At 42.5% G+C, this 21571-nt stretch overlaps 1 protein-coding gene across 3 annotated transcripts in view; it reads right to left on the reverse strand.

Annotated features, from left to right (window-relative positions):
* LOC126392992 (E3 ubiquitin-protein ligase SH3RF3-like) overlaps positions 1-21571 on the reverse strand; it is a 149616-nt gene that overhangs the window by 30972 nt on the left and 97073 nt on the right. For 2 of the 3 annotated variants that reach the window (XM_050048803.1, XM_050048802.1), the window contains exons 3-5: positions 19797-19892; positions 6306-6614; positions 4805-4920 (exon numbers count right to left, since the gene is read on the reverse strand). In XM_050048803.1, coding sequence (XP_049904760.1) covers positions 4805-4920; positions 6306-6614; positions 19797-19892 — 521 coding nt within the window. The remainder of the gene's footprint in view (positions 1-4804; positions 4921-6305; positions 6615-19796; positions 19893-21571) is intronic. The other variant, XM_050048804.1, reaches the window with a different exon arrangement.

Here is a 21571-nt window from a genome sequence, read left to right on the forward strand (position 1 = left end):
CTTCACCAACTCCTTTATTAGACCATCAAACCACATTTTGATCTACAATAGGATCTTTGTCAGCTCAAAGGTTGATCCTCCCACCATATACAATCCATTTCCACTGAGTGGAAAATAAACTCTAGCTGGCAACTGTAAACATACATACTTGTCAGATATTAGTAATGGGTATCCTTTAGCATATACAATTAATGCCATTCAAAGCAACAGCACAATGTCAATTTATCTGATGTTATTTTTAATTTTTACTGAGTTAAGACCACCAGTTAAGATACGCTTATTTCAAGAAATCAGGACTGTTTTCTGAAACAGCAGACCAATAAACCATTCTTCTTAAGGCCCTAAATTGTTTTACCTAGGGTTGGGTATCGGTACTTAATATTGTGCCTTTAAGGTTCAACCTCTCCAGTCAAACATACCTGCATTCAATGCTTTTTGTATCCAGATCTAGAAAACAACAACTTTTTGTATGGTTTCGCTCACAGCCAATCACAGAATCCATTCTTCCATTTAATGCAATGGGTGATTGGTCCACTACTCCCGCAGCTATAACTCATACAGCCTGCAGTGTGGTGAAGTTGAGCGTATAGAGTTGGCAGGTCAGTGTGTCAAGATGTCACCGTAACATTTCAAAGTATGACTACATGCATGTGGTGTTTAGTTGCGTTTTACACAATTGAATGCTACCAATGGGTATCAAATGAAGTAGAAAAAAAGTTCATCAAATTAAGTGTTGGTATTGGTATCACATTAAGGGTACTGGCCCTGGTTTTACCTTAATGACTTAAAGGTCCACTGTGCAAGATTTAGGGCGCTTTCACACCTGCCCTGTTTAGTTCGGTTCAATCGAACTGAAGTTCGTTTGCCCCTTCATTTGGGCAGGTTTGAACACAGCAATCGCGCTTGTGTGTGCATTAAAACAACCTGACTGAGACCTTTTGGAAAAGGTGGTCTCGGTCCGGTTAAAACCGAACTCTGGTGCAGTTCGTTTTGTAGTAAGAATGTGTTCCAACCTCGATCCGAACCAACTGCAGTCACATTACGCATCGTTTGGGTTAAACATGAGCATGTTACAGTCCTGGAGGATTATTAATGTGCACCTCCTCCTGTACTGCCTTAATATGCACATTCAGCACATCTAATGCATCAAAACATTGTTTTCTAGTTGGAGCTGTGCCTCGTTTTCAAACTGTATGGAAACTCTAGGTCTGAAAGCACCCTTCGTGGCATTAGCAGTTAGTTTGCAGAACTGAAACTTCTTCTGCATGCCAAGCTTGAAGGGGAACTATAGTGGCCGACGCGAAAACACGAATGATCCTATCTATAGCCAGTGTTTGGTTTGATTTAGGGTTACTGTAGAACAACACCGCTGACGCCGCTTGTTCTGTATCGGCTCATTCTATGCTAACCACAACACAACAACTCTATTTTAAGGTGATTATAAACTAATGAAATTATAGCTATTAATATTATGTACCATTTCTGCTACTGGCTGCCCCTAATCCTACACATTAGACCTTCAACTGAATGCACTTACGCACAGTGAGTTTTACTACTGATAACAGTTAATAGGGAATTTCAAGATATAGTTGAGATAAGGTTTCTCAGGCAAAGCTACTTAGCAATTTTTCCCTTTTATTTACCGGGCAAGTTATCTGAGAATAAATTCTCTTTTACAGTAATTGCCTGGTATTTATGAACCAGAATGAGACCTTTGGGGATATTATTGTGCTGCAATCCTTAGATACGTTCCTGCTAGTGAACAAACTTATTTTCATATCTCGACTGACCAGTTTTCAAAAGAATGTATCACACTGGCATGTTAACCAGAATCCAAGGCTTTGGGGATACACTGCAATAAACTGTGAACTGTAGCAAATAAACTATTGCAAAAAAAGATGATCAGAATCAACAGAGGCTGACTCATCAAATCCAAAATGTATGACTGCTTCAATAATGCAGTGTAGCCTTTGATTTATTGAGTTCTTTACGAGAGTTCAAGTCGTTTCTTACTGAGGTAGTAATGTGACCACCAAGAAGCTGACTGAATGATTTTCCCCTCCCACATGGTATGCTACCCTGTGAATGGGTAATCAATATGCGCTTGCTTACCTGCCTAATAACAGGTATGCTGATAAATGTAGTACTTAGCCTCCTACTATATGTGACTGTGTTTATGCATTTAGAATTGTGTGTTGCATCTGTGTTAACATATAAATATGTTTCTGGCCCTGTCGCTGGGAGACATTTGTAGTATGTTGTGCCAGACTCCGACAGAAGACGATAAGACCACAGAGTAAACAAGCCTTATATGCGCCGCCTCCCCGTTGCCATGGTAACAGATGTGGGGACCGTCTCCCATCTCCCCATGGCAACAGGAATAGTTGCCAGGTCAAGATGGAAACGTCCGACCTCATCAGTAGAGCAAACCCGCTCCGGACGAGTGCGTGTGTGTGTGTGTGTGTGTATTAAGAGTATGTATGAGTGTGAGCCTGTGAGTGAGTGTGTGTGTGTGTGTGTATACCTAGCGCTACTTGGAAGGTGATATTATTAAAGCTGACAATGTTGCTGTATTTGACTCACATCCTGCAGGCAGGACACCAGTTTATAGCACACACACACATCCACACCCACACACACACACACTTCTACTTCTATACTTATGAGGACCCTCACTGGCCATAAACCATAAACCTGATTCTAACCTTGAAAGAAGTGTTTACTGACCAATGTCCTCACTTTCCAAAAATATCTAAAAATGCCCTCCCTCTCAAGGTCTAAAACTCAAAATCGGTCCACACAAAGATAGAAGTACAACACCAACAACACACACTCACCTTGAAGATACCCATATCTTTCTGGCAGTTACCTGGTAGATTAATTACGAGGTGAATTATAGAACAGTCTTGCTCAGCGTTGGCACCTCACCAGCCATCTGGAGGTAGCTAGTGAGGTTACAGTTCCACAAGGATTTAATTGTGTTTGCTAGTGTGTGTCAGGTGGTTTTGTACTCTTAATCAATTCAAGAAATCATCAACCTGTGAAGTTACTAAAGTTAACAGTAAAACTTCCCAGATGCTTGGATGTGGAGCAAGCAAACCAGTCACAAGACTCTGCTGATGATGTATTTGAATCTGCGACTTGTTTACAGTTAAACGTTTGATTCGATGACCAACAAGTGATACAAGTTCTATTAGTTGCAGATACAAACAGCTCCATGCCCACCAAGATCTTGAAAATAAGGAGATGTCTCCTGCTGTGTACACGTAGATCCGACCTTGCCCCATCTTCTCCTTTATCTTTGGTTGAGTTTTATGGTGGTTGGCATCCAAGAGTGTTGCACACCCACCATCTGCTAGACTGTCCCTTACCCCAAGATGGATGTGTTGCTACATGTAGTGCATGTGTGAAGACTGAAAACCACTAGTGGTGCCTGAGAGGTTTCCCAGTAGTTAACCGGGAGCTATGTGTGAAGAGGCTTAAGCCTATTTTTTTTGTCACACTGAGTCATATAGAGTGGTGTAGGAATGAGTCCTCAAATGAGTTAGCATTTCAGCACTCCCGGTTCCCTTGTCTCAAAATCAATAGGTTTTTTGAATGGGTTTTTGGTTAAATGCCTGAAGTAAGGTCTGTGGTTAGTTAACACAAGCTCAAGAGACTTTCACGTTTTGTTCTACGACATAAAATGTGCCAGTAAATACCCCTCTTGTGATTTTTTCAGCCTTTGGGTGTCTTAAAAAAATGGTTGCTAACAAGTGGCTACATGAGACAACAGAACGTCTTCACACCGAAAGTGATTTTACTGCCTCGTTGTGGTGGTGACATTAAGTCATGCAACCATGGTGTAGTTCGTTTATAGCCTAATGTTAGCTTTTTACCTGTGGTGATTGAAGTGAGGTTTCAAAAATCATAGAGGCAGTGGTTTGTGAAGATTTTCTTGCTGAACAAAATGTGTAAGTATCATTAATGTTTGTTTGTCACAGAGCTTATTATCAGCAATAATCCAGAATCCAATGGAAAAATCCCACAGGCTTTTTGACAAGGGAACCAGGGCAGTGCTAACTTCCTTCTACTACCCATCTCTTGTAATATTTGCATGTGGTGTTTGAATGTTTTGGAAAATTTGGACTGATAAGTAAAGAAAAAAAAACTACTTCCTGCCAGAGTTCCTGAAAAGCCTTGAGGGTTTAGTTTTTTGTTTGCTATTCTCATATCTTACTTCCTGTCAACGGTCTGTCCACTATTAAATAATACAGAAATCCCCCCAAATCCCTAAAAAGCTGAAACATGCCTGTTAGCATGAAAGCTGCATATATTCTAAACTATACATCCAGTCCTGCCTTTGTTATCACACCAGCATAAAGCACCTGACTGTTCGTTGTTCAGGTGATGAACTTTGTTTCCCAGTGCTCATCTCTATGGAAGCACATAACAGGCTGTACAATAAAATGCACAGAGTAAGTGATGGCTGTGCTGTTGAAAGCCTTGTTATGAAACACTGATGTAAGCATCACGCAACTGAGGGAATGGTGTGTGACTGTATTTTTCCTTTCTGAGGGGGATTTGATCCTTGACCAGTGGAGGAGTAAATGTGGTTGCAGGGGTGGTGGAACATGGCCAATAACTCTGGGCACAAAAGAGGGAATATTTTTACTGCTGCCAGGAGGCGGGATCTGAAATCATGCTTGAATATCAGGCACATATCCATTCTGTTAGAGAGCAGAACAGGTGGAGGGAAGAAAGGAGGGACTTAAAAACCCTGGTTGCAGGTGGGTGAGCTGACAGCACCCTGGGGTGTACTCACATGTTGAGTGGCAGCTGCACCTTGGCATGGGCCAGCAGCTCAGAGGTTATGGATGCCACTTTGGGGGGCACCAGTACCCCTGCCGAGGAGGGAGAGGGACCCGGGTGAGATGTGTCCTGTAGACACACAGAAACATATGAACATACAAATGGAGTGGTTTCCATTTAAAATAAAACATTACTTGCAATATGTGCCGGCGGCATTTACAGCTTTTCAGTACATGTCCTGGACATTATTCAAAAACACATTTAACCCAGTTGTGAATGTAACCAGAGGCAATAAATGTAAAAGCAATGTGTCTCCAGTCTCCAGCTATCAAAAAGAGGAACGGTGTTAGTCACATGTAACTGCCAGAGTCAGTGATTGGGGAATAAGTTCATAAAATCTCTCGTGGAGAGGAGTGACCAAAGTGAAATGTATGTGCATGTGTACTGCATATATAGATATTTAGATATTAGCTGACTGCAGCTACTGTATATGTCTATCAGCATATATATTCTATGTTGGCTGGTGTGTAAAAAGAAATTGCAGTAAAAAATGTCAAAGACATGTTTTAGGTTGCTTAGTAACAGTGATACCTTTACATTCATTTTTCAGGTCCAAAAATATTGATATTGACATTTGCCTTAAAAATCTAATAACGGTGGCTCTGGGTGTTATGGGAGTGTTATTTTAGTGCTATCAATATCAATACTTTGTCACTGTATCTGCTCTGTGATTTAAATTTTATATTTGATTTAAATATTCACTGCGTTGTCATTGCCTTGTGCCCAAAAACTACAATACATTTAGTATGCATCTATCTATCCATCTATCCATCTATCTATCTATCTATCTATCTATCTATCTATCTATCTGTGTGCACATACCCCTTCTGTGAATTTTCTCTAGGTTCACCGGCTTCCTCCCACCGTCCAAAGACATGCAGGTTAACTGGTGACTTTAAATTGCCCTATGTGTGAATGGTAATCTGTCTCTATGTGTCAGCTCTGTGATAGTCTGGCGAGCTGTCCAGGATGGACCCTGCCTCTCGCCCAATGACAGATTGGATAGGCTCCAGTCCCCCTGCAAACCCTAATAGGTTTAGGATAATGGATTAAAATTAAGGATAATTAATCTATATAGAAAAAACAGTAGTCACATGTAACCAAAGACTATATATTGCAACCCTCTCACTTTTCAGCCTAACGATTTAAAACTTTAGTTGCAAGCACAAATGGGAAGTATTTAGCATGCTAGGTTGACCAGTTGAATAAGCAATATGTAAATGCATCATAATCAACATAGCACAAGTGGGTGACCCTTGATTAAAAGGTTAATGCAAACCCATGCTAATTCTAATACTATAGGGAGAGGAAAGTATTTAGGTACATTTATTCACATGCTACATGTAAGTACAGAAATAAAGTACTTGTGCTTGTATGTTATGCACAAAACATTCACATCACCTTATAAAATATGACACTAATGTCAGTGTGTATGTTTGTATTTGTGTGTGTACCTGGATGCGTGCAGCAGCTCTGGGGTCAGAGGAGCTGATGAGGACCGGGTGGGAGATCTCCATACTGTGTCTGTTGTTGAGTTGCGCGGCCCTCTGGCTGACAGACAGCGCAGAGAACGAATGCCTCTTCTTGGCGTTTTTCTTCCCTTCACCTCTCCGATGACCAGAGCCATTTCCATTGGACGGCGAGGCGCTGGGGGAGGGGCCAGGAGAGCAGGAGCCCAATGGGGCTGGCTCTGAGCTCGGACCTGGTGCGTTAGTCGGCGTGGGCTTGTCGATCTCCATCAACTGCTTGGCTGTTTCGTTTAGCTGAGAGGAGAGGAGGAGGAGAAGCAGGTGGTCGAGAGAACAAGAGAAGGCAGGAGAGGGGAGGACATGAGAGAAGACAGGAGAAGTTCGGGTGTTAGATTTCAGTCCTCAGAGATTCACATCCATAACAAGATCTCCAGCACACACAAGAAGTGTGTTTGTGTGGCCTTTCTTCACTTGTTCCTGTTGGCAGCTTTTCAAAATCCGGCGGCATAACAATCATCACTTACAACAGCTGGTCCAGTGAGACTCCCTTTGTGTAACACACACTCTCATTGTCTGTCTTTGTCAAACACACACATACTCCCACCCATAAGATAACTCTAACGTGAGCTTCCCTTTCACTTGCCAGGATTGTTCTTCCTCTCCTCACTTTGGTTTTATTTCACTTCATTCTTGGGTAAAATCTGATACAGATTCAGTTATTTATTTAAGATATGAAATTATTTCAACTCAACTTTGTTCATACATCAGCACAGAGCCGTATTTGATTTTTATCCGTATGAATTTAAGGTTCTAAGTAATTTACACACTTAATGTAAATTGGAGCCTGTCCCAGCTGACACTGGATGAGAGGCAGGGTACACCCTGGACAGGTCGCCAGACAATCACAGGTCTTACACATAGAAACAGACAGCCATTCACACTCACATTCACACCTGCAGGCAATTTCAGAATCACCAATTACACTAACCAGCATTTCTTTGGACTGCGCAAGGAAGCCAGAGAACACAGAGAAAACCCACGCTGACATGGGGGCAACATGCAAACTGCACACAGAGACCATGGCTTGCAGATTAAAACCCTCTCCCTGTGAGGCGACAGTGCTAACTACTGTACCACCGAGCCACTTTCACCACTTACAGTTGGGCGGCACTTAAGATCAGCTCAGTCTCAGCTAATTTAACAGTTCAATAATTCCAAATCACATACTCCTCCAAGCTCTCTTTCTCTCGTTCTTTTCAGTTTCACAACACTTTCAGTAATATAGCAAACTAAACTCTCATTTTGTTGATTGCAATGTTTTACATTTAATAATCTGTAAATTTAGAATGGATTTGTGAATGACTGCTGCAACATCTATGCACAGACAAAGATAAACAATTCAAAACAGAATGACTAAGAGCTTAAAGCTACAGCTGGCAACTTTTATAAAAATACGTTTTTGTCATATTCACCACTATATCCTGACAATAGTAAATGAGACAGATAATCTTTGAAAAAATGTGTTCTTCTTCCTCCTCCGACTGCTTCTGATGGCATTTACAAGAATCCACCAAGACTGAGGAGTCTTTGATGCAGCTGTCAATCCTGTCAATCACTACATGTGAACTGAGGTCAAACTGTCAAACTAGGCTTATTTTGTGGCTGAATATAATTTGTAACTTCTTAAAATATGAATGAGGATAGTGATAGTGAGATACTGGCTACAGTTGCATTTGTAGGAGTGATGAAATGGCAGAAAACAGAAACAAAATGAGCATCAGATGGACTGTATTCATAATAAATCCATCCATCCATCCATTTTCATAACCGCTTATCCTCTTGAGGGTCGCGGGGGGGCTGGAGCCTATCCCAGCTGACACTGGGCTAGACTATACTACTAGACCTGACTATCGCAGGGCTGACACATAGAGACAGACAACCATTCATGCCCACATTCACGCCTACGGCCAATTTTTTTCACCAATTAACCTATCCCCAACCTGCATGTCTTTGGACTTTGGGAAGAAGCCACGCTGACACGGGAAGAACATGCAAGCTTCGCACAGAAGGGCTCCCTCCTGGGATCGAACCCTCTTGCTGTGAGGCGACAGTTGCTAAACACCACACCACTGTGCTGCCTCATAATAAAAACACTACAATAATATTAATAACCAGCACCAATTAATCAGTCACTGAAAATGTGTGTGTGTGAGGGGGCATAAGCACATACACCCAGCAGCAGCAGCCACCCCTCGTCGACACTGGCACACTGTGAGGATGGAAACAGAGGGCTTGGTGGACAGAGCACCTGCAGCAACAAGTGAACATGCCGTCTGCGGTTATTTTGACTTGACCAGCGGACTTCACTTGGTGCTGTAAAAAAAGGTGATGTGCCTTAGGCTCCAAAACCAGCAGCCAGGGATTTGACCACCTGAGTTGCAGGTGGCACCATCAGCTGACTTTAGTCAAGCTCAGACTGGCCAGTTACAACGCTGAAACTTTTCTCTGCAACGTGCTAAAGTGGTTTCGTCTCATCGCGAATCTTTGGTCTGAGCTGAGCTTTAAATCACAAAGTTTGTTCTGGCCAGTGCTTGGTTTTGGTTTGACTGTTTTCAACATGGTGGCCGTGTCACAAACTTTCTCATTTTACAGCTGAACAGTACACTAAAATATGTTACTGAAAACATTTGAGGCAAGAAATAGGCAATACAGTAACAAAATCTTCATTCATTTTTAGTTGGCACATAGTTTGACCGCAGTTCACGAGGAGTTACTGACATGATTGACAGCTGTGTTACAGACTCACAGTTTATCTGTCTCATGCACTACTGTCAGGATAAAGTGACAGTTTCTTACAATACAAAATTATCTTTTATAACAGTTACCAACCACAGCCCAAAGGAATGAGCAACATCATGAGGATTTGTGCACATCCCACTAAAGTAATGGGTGTGTGACTTGGAGCTTTGTCATCTCACCCTTTTCTAATGAGGACCACAATGGAAATAAGCTTTTATTTTCATTGTGTTTTTATCCTCAACAATTCTAATTGCATGTCAGGAGCGGGTGATCGCAGTCTTGTATTTACCCTTAGTCTAACCAAATAAATGTGAGAAGCAAACATTCCTTCTAGCTCAGAGTACATAATGAGCTGTATGTATCGAGTGGTCTGGTCACAGCTCTGGATTTTAATAATGTGGTGGACGTTTTTTTTGTTTTTTGTTTTTTAAATCAGAGACTGCTGAGGAATAAACACCTGGTTTAAGGTACCACAGCTCACTCTGTTATTATATGTTGGTTGTTTTTAATGAGAAGTGCAAAGTTTGTCAGGCCCTATAACAAAGCTTTGCTGATCAGTGTAAGTGTATCTCTCCCCCATTTAGAGTTTCAGTGAGCAATTTGTTGAGATTTCGATAAAGGTAGCAGAGCAGAGAACGCATAAGTTCATTAGGTTTTTGAGTTGTGAATAAAAAATTAAATCTTTTTGTGTTCACCATTACCGGATGAATGATTTTACTTATCAAGTCAAAGTGTATTACTAATGTAGTCCAGGCCAGTTCCATCACTGCTACTAGCTGCCATTACACACACTAATCCCATGTGTCATATGAGCTAGCCAAAGCCGAGTTTATCAGAGTGGCATGAAGAAAGTTGAGAAATGTGGAGATGAGTGTTCCATCCAAATTATTTGAAGCAGCATGTTGCAATATTTTATAAATGCTGAAAAAGCCCATATATGAGCTATAACGTCATTGCGCCAAAGTGTTTTCTGCCCTGTGGCTGTGAGCACATCTCCGATGTAAATGGGAAAACAGTCGGTGTGTTTGACAATTATGGAGCTTCGCGGTACTTTAGGTAGGCACAGAAGCAGGCTGGCACTCATTAATTCTGCTCACTCCAACACTCACACTGCTTCTCAATGTTCCCGAACTACCTGCTGCTTGCAATTTAACTCACTTCACCTCCCCTGCCTTATAAAGCACTGCCATTTGATGTGGTTTCATTTTTTTTCTTTTATGTGCTCATGTTCGTCCATGTTGTGTATCTCAGGCTCTGCTGAGGGGCTTGTGAGCTCAGGAAAAGTCCATGTAAAGCTTGCTCAGGTTTGATGCAGAGTGGAGTGACACTCATAGTAACCGTTAAAAGAAATACTAAAAAAAACTTGACACGAGTGCTTTGACTTAAAGGACCACTGTGTAGGATTTAGTGGCATCGGGCAGTCAGGTTTCAGACTGCAACCACTACAGTGAACCTACGGTGGCCTTCAGGTAACAAATGTAAAAGGCCCTGTGTGAAATGCCCCGTGTTTTGGACAGACTCACTCTGGTTTCTCCAAAACACGGTGGTGCAACTGGCGGGCTGTGTGGAAAAGGACATGCTCCCTGTGTAGATATGAAGGGCTCATTCTAAGGTAACAAAAAAAACTACAGCTCTTAGTTTCAGGTGATTATACACTAACGAAAACATAATTATGTATAAAAAAATAGTAGTTTATTCAAAAATGTTTAAAAACAATTGTTTTTAAACCTTTTTGACATAATTATGTATTTTAGATTCAATCTCTGACGATATATCCCCCTATATCCTACACACTGCAAATTTGAATTATGGCTGAGACCAACATTAATAACAGATGTTACATGCAAATATAAAACATCAATTGGTAAAATCCTGTAACGTGTTACATAGATGCACACTACATGAACATCAGAGGGAAAGATATTTCTCAGTGAAAGTCTGCGTCTATTCATTATTACCTCTGCACAATGTTCAACACTTGACTCTACAGAGTAGCAGCAAACGTGTAAAGCAAATATTACACCTACAGTGCATGTGTTAATGACTGTGTCATTCTCAGTGAGATCTTAAAGGGCATGGTCTCGATGATATTGTGTGCCACTGAACTTGGTCTTATGAACAGGCACGCAAACACACAAACACAAATACACACACTAGAGTTGGATCAATTCTCGGTTATGCCTGTCCACTTCGGTGTACGAGCTTAAACTAGTTCGATTTTATGAAAACCAGTGTAACCAGCCTTTGTCATTATGGCACCTAGTGGCAAATTAAAAAGTAGCTTACATCAGTAACCTGTGCTGATGGCATCACTCGTATAGTATTAGTAATAAGCAACATGACAACATGATAAACAATACTATGTTTAGAAACGCACTAATGGAGCCATGGGTGTCTGACAGACTGTGTAAATGGTAAATGGACCTGCATTTGTATAGCACTTTTCTAGTCATCCGACCACTCAAGGCGCTTTTTACACTACGAGTCACATTCACCCATTCACACACACATTCATACACTGGTGGCTGAGACTACCATACAAGGTGTCACCTGCTACTCAGCAGCCTGCTACTCAACAGCCATTGGGAGCAATTTGGGGTTCAGTATCTTGCTCAAGGATACTTCGGCATGCAGACAGGAGAAGCCGGGGATTGAACCGCTGATGTTCTGATTGGTGGACGACCCGCTCTACCTTTGAGCCACAGCCGCCTAATTTCTTGCTGAGTCAAGGTTCATGTCGGCAACGTGGAGATCATATTGTGGGAGGAGGAAGATCAGCCATGCTGTTTGTTTACCAAAACATTCATATGTTTTTTGTGGTGACGAGAGCAGACGTCAGAGTTAGTTTCTAAAGAAAATTAAAACTGCACCAATATGATGACATTTTAAATTTGAAGGCAATGAAAGAGGTATCCTAACATGCTGCAAGCACCTTTTTGAGCTAAACTTTCAGCAGACGCCATGTTTCTATGCATTAAAAGCACTGCAATGGATGAGGAATGACTGGTTCATGAAGTTAAATGAGGAATTACCTATACATACCTCCTTATTTCACAACAAAAACCTAAATACAGTGGCAGCTGGCTGAAGGGACTGTTGGGGAACTGAAAGTTTCTGGTGAGCTGAACGATCATCGCCAATAACAAGGTAGGCTACTTGTTCTTGGCTTCATTGTATGTTATTTCCAGTTAATGTGACAATACAAAACATGTATTTCTGTTTTAAAAGGTATGGTACAAATGTAGGAACTTGGCTACACCCCCATCTTTCATGTGATTATGTCTCCAGTCTTATCACGAGTGCAGTGCTGATGGCTATGTGGTTTGTTTACATGACGTAACATATTGAATGGATTCAGTGTGGACAGAGAGCTCCGATGGTACGCGATGCAACACGAAAGTCAGATGCTAGTTTGTGACACTTGGGAAAGGCTGCTGAGTTAAAATTCGATGTACTGTTCCAGTGTGGTGTTTGCCTTAATACCAAACTGGTTTAAAAATGATCACACCAGGCCAACTCCAACATGCACAAACAGACGCCAATGTGAAAGCAGGGGCACATAAACAAACACATTAACAGACAACATCTTCAGCGTTCAGCCCTGTAACAAATTTACATCGCAATCATGTCTGCTTAGCGTAACCCCAAACTCCTGAACAATCCCCGGAGACTAAGTTGAGCATTCCTTTTCCTCTCCGTCTGTGCATGTGTGTGTGTGTGTGTGTGTGTGTGTGTGTGTGAGAGAGAGGAGAGTGTGTACAGGACCAACCCGTCTGGGCTCAGTGTTGGTGATGTCGCATTTCCATATTAATAGATATGCTAATCAAAGCCAAATCATATGCTAATAAGCATGATGGATTGATGCTGCAGATATAACTCAGTTTGCTCTCATGAGGCGGACTAGAGGACACACACACACACGGACACAAACACACACACAGAGAAGGTCAGCAAGCCAGCCCACAGCATACTCAACTTTCACCTGTGCATTCAAGTTTGTGCCTCCACACATACATACTGTACAGCTGCAAGTCACACACACACACACACCCACACAGCAACGACTGCTTTGTCAGTTTTTCTTTAACTACCACTACTATAGTGCCCAGTCATGCTGCAGTGAAGGAGATAGGGCATTGCATGTGCATGTGTGTGTGTGTGTGTGTGTGTGTGTGTGTGTGTGTGAGAGAGAGAGAGAGAGGGAGAGAGAGAGATGTTGTTGATAGAGACAATTCTTCACTTGGTGCTTTTGGCTGAATGAAATCTCCAAGGTCATCTATTATGTGTCGAGCTAACGGTACTCTCTGTACTCGGTGTCTTTTGGAGTGTGTGTGCTCTTTCCAGGTAATACTGAGACTCGAGCTGATGAGACGATATCTGCACTGCGAAAAGGGTAAGCCAGCAAGATACATGCATGCTCATGCACACGCACACACATACCCAGTGGCAGGTGTTGTGTGCCAACTCTCTCCTACTGCATAAAGTGAAACAGGGAGAAAGAAAGAGACAGAGGTGTCCTTGACATGGGCCGTAATGTTTGACCCATTCATTCTAATCCTGTCCACCTGTTCCCCCATTTGCATGAATCAACCTCAGACCTGCCTAGATCCATCCACTCTCAATTCAAACTCATCTGAGGTGACATCACGTCCACCTGAACCCACAACAGCGCTCCTACACTTATACAACACAATCCAACCCACACAGCACACCCACCCAAAGTCTGGTGTGATATATTTATAACAACATAAATCCACTCCAGGTGCACATGAACTCAACAAACCAACCAAACCTTTTTCTCATCAAGATACAAATACACCCACATCCATCAGAACCCAGAGAAAACCAACTCCAAGCACGCCCACACCCATTAAATCAACCCAAGACTTCCAAAATCTAACTACACTCACATTCAGTGCCTTTATTTTTGCTGTTAGCTACTGTAATTAATACTGACAGGTAAATTAGTTTTTCTATACGTCCAGCAAAGATATCCACTAGAAAATACAGACATGCTGATGCAGAACTCTTGCCCCAGATGGCCATAAAAACCTCAGACACATGGCCAACAGTTATATAACAGTATTCAGTAAAGGGGGTTATCTAACTTATTAATTATTTTGCCAACAATATCAGAACACAAACATTATATCTGTATGAAAAAAGTAGACCAATACCCAGCTCTGCAAGCCTTGTGTGTTTTATAATGTTTCTAATAGTGCAGCCCCAACGAAGGTGTTCAGTATGTCACAAACTGGCGCAAGGAATGAGACAAGAAGAGAGTCCATACAAGATTTATGTAAACAAACATAATTTATCAAACTAAGGGTAATACAAATGAACAGTGTGTAGATCAGCAATGTCAATGATGCAAGCAATACAGGGATGTGTGACACGTTGGGCTGTGGAAGACAGTGATAAATAGTAGATGTCAGCTGACGAAAGCCAGAGAGCCAGAATGGTCCAACTTTTAAGGCCCAGACACACCAAAATTACATCAAAGAACTTGTGGCAAAAAAGGCAGACTGTTGCGTCACCTCATGTTACCTGTGTATCGGCCAAAAACTTGCACCTGTGCACACCACAAAGACTACAAACAATGGCCTACTAGCACGTACATTCTGCGCTTGCATGAGAGGAAATACCTCTCCAAACTGGTGGCAGTAGTCTGTATTTGTCTTTCAAAATGGAAAACTGACAGGCTGGATTCAAGATGCTAGTTAGCCAATTAGCACATTAACAACACAACCTGATGTGGAAAGAACAACGGATATCTAAAATGCACTAGCAAACAATAACACAAACAATTACGAACGGTTTCTGCTAAGAGCTCAATGGCTAAGCAAAATCTTACCTTATATTACAAGTGTTTCAATCTCGCGCCCTTTTGACTTTAGTTGTTTGTTTGCTTTCTTCACTTCTGTTTCTCTCCTCCCACACAGAGCTGAACCACCAGTCAGAGTGATTTAATTCACCGATGGGCTATGCCAGGTCTGATGCTGATTGAATATGCTGAGTCAACCAAAAAACAGCAGCCTGAGGCCGACTAGTGCCAACTGTATGAGACACACCGCAAAACTAGGGCGACATACACTCTCTGACAGCCCAACATTGACTGATGGCTGACTGTCGGCCTTGGTGTGTCTTATAACCTAAGGAACCAGTTGAGCCTAATCAGCTGACGACCCATCCATTTTAGCCAACTGCCTGTTGCGCTTGGCCAGGACAGCATTCCAGCATTCAAGACAGTGAGAGGGGTGACAAAAGACTGACATTGGCAGTGGGTCAAATACCGCAGCCTTTCACTTCAGAGAGGCTGCAAGCAAGGTGTCCGATTGCTGAGGGTCCTTTGGCAAACAAAGTTGGGTGCAACGTTTCCCACAATTCAGTGCAATGTAACCAGAAATGCAACATCCTGGATTGGCCAGAAATGCAAATTTCTGTAAGATAACAGTGTAAAGTTAACTGCAAAACTGTACTTTTTACATCCTGATCACTAAGGCCTCTAGTTTCGCAGACCAGGCGAGGCGGGGGCGCGGCGCACCTGCGCTTCACCAACTGGGTGTGGCCAGGCGGATTTTGCAAGTTTGGCACACCGTGCATGCTGGCGCAGCTACTCCTCTTTCCCACCTCCGTCCCTCCTACCTGAGCAAGTCGGAAAGAGGGAGGAGAGAAGGCGTGGAGTGGGTTTTACACACATCACACCAATCAAATGAGCCCCTCTCCTCGCCCTTAAATGCGCCGCGCGAAGGCGTAATGAGAGTTTACTCAATTCGCCATGGCAGAAGAGAGCAGCAGCGTCAGACGGCCAAACTTCTCCCAGGAGGAAACTGATGTTTTGGTCCGGGAGGTCCAAGCTCGCAGTGTCCGAATATACGGAACTGCGAGCAGACCTCCACGGGCTGATGATGCAAAGGTAGCCTGGGAGGAGGTCACCACAATTGTAAATCAATGTTGCGTTTCTCTCGTGCGCGCGCGCTCTCTCTTTCTCTCTCGCAGTCTCACTCTGTTTCTTTTCTTTTGACTTTTCTAAGATGACAGATGCTGAATATATACTCCCTATCTGATGCTGTGGCTGTTTGTGGTTGGCTGAGAGGGATGTGAACTCATTAGTTTGCAGCTGTGTTAATCAAATCAGGTTGGGTTTCCATTACGCGTGCCAAACGTGCCAAACGGTGCCAATCCCCTTTGATCTGACATCAGATGTGACGGGACAGTCGATATAGAGATACATTTATGTGCTGATTGCAGATAGTTGCATTGAATAGTGTTTTTTTGGGTATTTATTGCATCGTTAATGTGCCTGACATTCTGGAAACCTGCCTGTGAGGTTTTGGTGACGTGTGTACACTGTCCGCCGGTCAGCCAAACTTACACTTACACTGGCTGCGCTCCGCCTGCACTGACAGTAGACCTGGTTTCAGCTGGCGAGCTTTTAGCGCACCTTCGGCGAAGCCTTTTGGCACGAAACTGTCACTGCACCAAGCTGCATCTGTCGACACCTCCCCCTGCTGTGCCGCCACACCCATCTCAGCGCTCCTTGGTCTGCCAAACTACCAAACTGAGCGTGCCTCGGGTTGCGATGCTCGAAACTAGCTCTGCGCCGGGTACGCCACCCTGTGCCGCGCCGGGAAACTAGAGCCCTAAGGCAGAGGGTAAAGTGATGTCAAAACTTTTTAGGGCTGTAAAAATTGTCCTTAAGAGTATTATAAACCTCTGTGCAGTGTTTTGGCCTCTAGTAAGACTTCAAACTTACAGATGCATCACTCAAACTGGACTTCCTGGTTTGTATTTCAACCTCTCATCCCTACCCTCAGCAGCATGCACCCACCAGCAGAGCCCCTTGAATCTTTTAACCCAGCACTATTTTCGGTCAATACCCAATGGAGACACACAGTAACATCTGCTCCAAATGCGGAGACTGCCAATAACTTCACAGACCTCCCATGCAATGTTGATTTTTTTAACGGCATCCTTATAATTTGCAAACCCCTCCTCACCAATATAAGTACTGCCGAACATTAGCACAAGCAGTGTTCAACAGACAACAGCTAGAAGAGGTACTTTGTATCCAGCGAGACACACACACACCCCACACACATACACAGATCAGCAGAAGTCCAGCTGGGCCCTCCTCATTAAGCTCCCACTGCAGACACACACCACGCGCACACAGACACACACTCTCGACATGCCCCTGTACCCCCGCTGTGTCAGAGTGATGGAGAGCTCTAAATTATTGATGCATCTCTATCTAATAGCAACCCCTGTGAGTCTCTGTGTGTTTGTCCCAGCTTCTCTCGGCCTACGGCTTAATCAACATCACCTAAGAGAGTCGTTTGGTCAAACAGCTAATTTCAGGGACATGATTGGGTAGCCAAGAGTCCAGGCCCATGCAGGCTGAAAACCCAGAGAGGGAAAGAGTGTGTTTCGAGAGGGCAGTATGATTATAGGATGGCAAAACAGAAAAGAAAAGCTTGACAGCTGAGCAGAGCAGTGACTTCATATGTGCATCTGTATGGATACAGTTATCAAGCAACATGAAGGACTAGTCATTCTATTAGTCTCTATGTTAATTAATTTATCTATGTTACAGTACACAAATACACAATGCACTACACATGTACACCAGATCTGGACCCTATGATGAGTCTTATTGTCTTGACAAACACATACGTAGTGGTACTTCCAAGTGTGAGTAAACCTCCTGTTGTGTTTGAAGGTTTCATCATTTGTTTTTGACAGGTCGGCCAGAGAATCAGCGTGTAACAAATTTGTGGTGATGGAAAGAGAAGAGAAGCCTTAACAACAGCAAGAAAGAAGGAAACACACATCCTTCCAGTTTGTACCAGTGGCTTTTCACTGCGGCTTAAAAGCCTTAAATGTGATGCAGAGCAAATTGTGCATGCTTTTTTTTCAGTTGCACAAGGATTAAAGTAAACTATATTTCACTCTTGACAGGCATGGCACTATGAAAGACGGTAAAATGTTTGGGGTTTTATCCTTTTACTGAGAGGAAATCCCTTAAAGAAAACTCCACCTCTGTAGAGTTTCAAACAGCATTGATAATGCAATTTATATTTCTGGGGCAACTTGAATGTTTTGGTTGTGCATTCGTACAGATAAGTGAGGCCATAATCCTGGTATGGAAACATCACGTGGAACCTCAGTACAGATTAACATACAAGCATCAGGTTTGATGAACACACAACATACCTGCTATTTAAATGCAATTCCGATTTCTTACATTAAAGGGATAGTCCAGGTTTTTTGAAGTGAGGCTGTACTTATCTGTATTACATACAGCAGATGGCGGTTGGAGCACCCCCTGTTTGTAGAAGCAGACAGGACTAGCAGCCAAGACGCTCAGCTATGCATTGTTGATGTTGATGTATTTTAGCCATTTAAAAAGGCCTACCTAAAAAAAATCAATATCAGTTGAAGTGGACAGATGAAGAGGTCTATACTCAGTGTAACTAGCCACAGCCATTTTTATTTCTTTGTTTGAACAGCTTGGAAAAACACAAGCACACGCCATCTTTAAAATCTTTAGAAAAGTGATGTTTCATTTCAGCTGGATGGCGCAACAGTACTTTCTGACCCATAAAGCTGACTTGCAGCATAGTGCAGTGTTTGGCACAGTTGGAGCATTTTTGCACCAAATAAAAAGGGCCATCTGACAGCAATGTGTAGCAGTGAAAATACTGTAAATATAGTGTCCGCCTTGATTTTTTTTCTAGGTAGGCCTTTTTCTAAGTGGCTAAAATATGTTTTGCTATTAGCCCTAATCCACAGCAATGCATAGCTGAGCTCCTGGGTTGCTAGTCCTGTCTGAATATCCAAACAGAGAGACTGTAATACACTGACTATAGATAAGTATATCATACAGCCCCACTTAACAAAACCTAAACTGTCCCTTTAAATGTGTGTTAACCCTTCCATACCAGAGTCAGTCCAACCTCTACTTGACTCAGGTCAGTAGGAGCAGCTTGGATAGGACTCAGAGCACTCATTGGTCCGGTTGGACTGACATACAGTACTTCAGCTGACACTGAAGGACTTGAACACACTGTTACTATTTAAAATGATTCGATCATTATAACCACTTCCTCTGTAACATTCTGACCTCAGACCGAGGCTTAGTGTGTCCCTCTTCTCAGCTCAGGTGGAATGGAGGCTATTACCAGCAAAACATAAATACTACATCACTGGTTACCAACACCAGTGAATTTAGACATTTAAGACTTGTTAAGACAAAAGGCATGGATTCATGGCAGAAGCAGTACTTTTGGTAACATTATAACATGTAAAACCGGTTTAGTTTATTCATATTTGATTATCTTCGTAACTGTTTTGATTAACTCAATTTTTTCTAAAATACTGAATAAGCCAGCTTCCACTCCTGAATGAAAAGGAAGCCAAACAGCACTCATAGTTTCTGTCATACTTTCTAAAGTTATCATCAAAGTACTGAGGATGTTTCCACCTATAGAACCAAAACATTTATGTTATTTCAAAGTAGGCTTTCGCCTAGAGATGATGTTTTCCGTCATTTTCTCAAAAGTAGCAGCATGATAAATGAAAATACTGTACGGATGTTCTGCTGCAACATCACTGTTGCTTTTCCAGCTATTCCTGTGTTTTGTGTGTGTTTCTGTGTGATGTCAGTGGGTTTACCTCCACATAGAGAATGGGAAAGATGCCAATCTTGTCTCCCAGCATGCCTTCTGCCCAGTTCTCGTCCACTCGCCTGATTACTGTCAGCACCTCATCCTGGGGAGAGACGGAATGAGTGAGACTACACACATACACGTTCTGTATGTACACCCCACCTGCATTGACGTGATAGCAATTTAATTATTTTTGTATCACTGTTTGATTTTAAAGACAAAAAAACTAAGGAGAGGATGAAAAAACACAAGCTTTTGGTCAGAATTTAGTAAAAACAACATCTCAGACACTAAGTGAATGGATGTTTGGGGTCCAAGATACTTTTTTTCTGCCTTGCTGAGGCACCTAGATCAACAGATCTCTTCTTAAATGGTCAACTTGATCCTTAATTTTCTGGCTAGAAACATTCCTCATCATTTTTATGTGCCTCTGTTAGATTGCCAGACCAAGGAGTTTTGCAAACATTCATTCATTTTCTGTAACTGCTTATCCTGTTAGGGGTCGCGGGGGGGCTGGAGCCTATCCCAGATGACAATGGGCAAGAGAAGGGGTGCACCCTGGACAGGTCACCAGACTATCACAGGGCTGACACATAGAGACAGACAACCATTCATGCTCACATTCACACCTACGGGTCACCAATTAACCTGCATGTCTTTGGAGTGTGGGAGGAAGCCGGAGTACCCCAAGAAAACCCACGCTGACATGGGGAGAACATGCAAACTCCACACAGAAGGACTCCCTCAGCCCAGAGTTCGAACCCCCCATCCTGGATTCGAACTGGGAACCCTCTTGCTGTGAGGCCACAATGCTAACCACTGCTGCCTTGTTGTATATTGTGAACTAAAAATCATGTGTATCATGCTTTTCCAAGACATACATATGTTTTTAGATTGATAGGCAGCTCCTGTGTCACTTCATTCCTGTTGCCTTCATTTTTCTCATGTAATATCCTTAGCAATATTATATCCAACACACATGGAAACATATTATGTTCCTCGTTCACCACACACACCCTCTGACTTCATCATTAAAGTGCTTCTCCTTCTGTTGCTCCTCTCCTCACATGAATACGAAGCTCTTGCTTAGACCATTAGGGACGGCAGTGATAATGCTGGTAAATGACTGCTGTATATTAGTCATACTGAGTAATTACCTCTCACGTGAGAAAACAATATCACACACACACTGGTTTCTGCATGCCAACATAAATACTGCTATCCACAGGGGCACGTGCCTCTGCGTGAGTGTATGGCTTTGTGTAATCTTCAGTCATTAACCTGTTGATTAGTTCAGCTCTAAGACGCGAAGTAACGTGAACTCTGACTGTCTCGTCATTATCTGTTAATCCGGATGTAGAGCGCAGTGTGTGTGAGACAAGGTATCCAGTGTACCGCTATGTTTTGCAATGCTGTGATCAGTCCTAAAACACCTACAGTGAAGTGTACAGTACACTGTAATTTAATAATCTTTCTCTCTCCACAGACACACAATTAGAGTGCAGGGACAGAGTGGATGTGTCGAGCGTTCAGTCCTCGCACAAATGAGTCTGTGTAACAGCAGGAACAAAATGATAAGCTTTGAGGAACACAGCAGCACACAGAATACAAATTACTGTGTACTCCAAACCAAACCTGGAGGACTGAGTGTCTATTCTCGTCTTTATCTCTCCATCTCCATCCCATCATTGTGTGACTAATTTCTTACTTTTAAAACTTAATATATTTGTAATAATCAATAATTAATTCATTCATCTGTGATTAACAAATACCCCTACCATT

Source organism: Epinephelus moara, chromosome 7 (genome assembly GCF_006386435.1).
Source record: "Epinephelus moara isolate mb chromosome 7, YSFRI_EMoa_1.0, whole genome shotgun sequence".
Classification (NCBI taxonomy): domain Eukaryota; kingdom Metazoa; phylum Chordata; class Actinopteri; order Perciformes; family Serranidae; genus Epinephelus; species Epinephelus moara.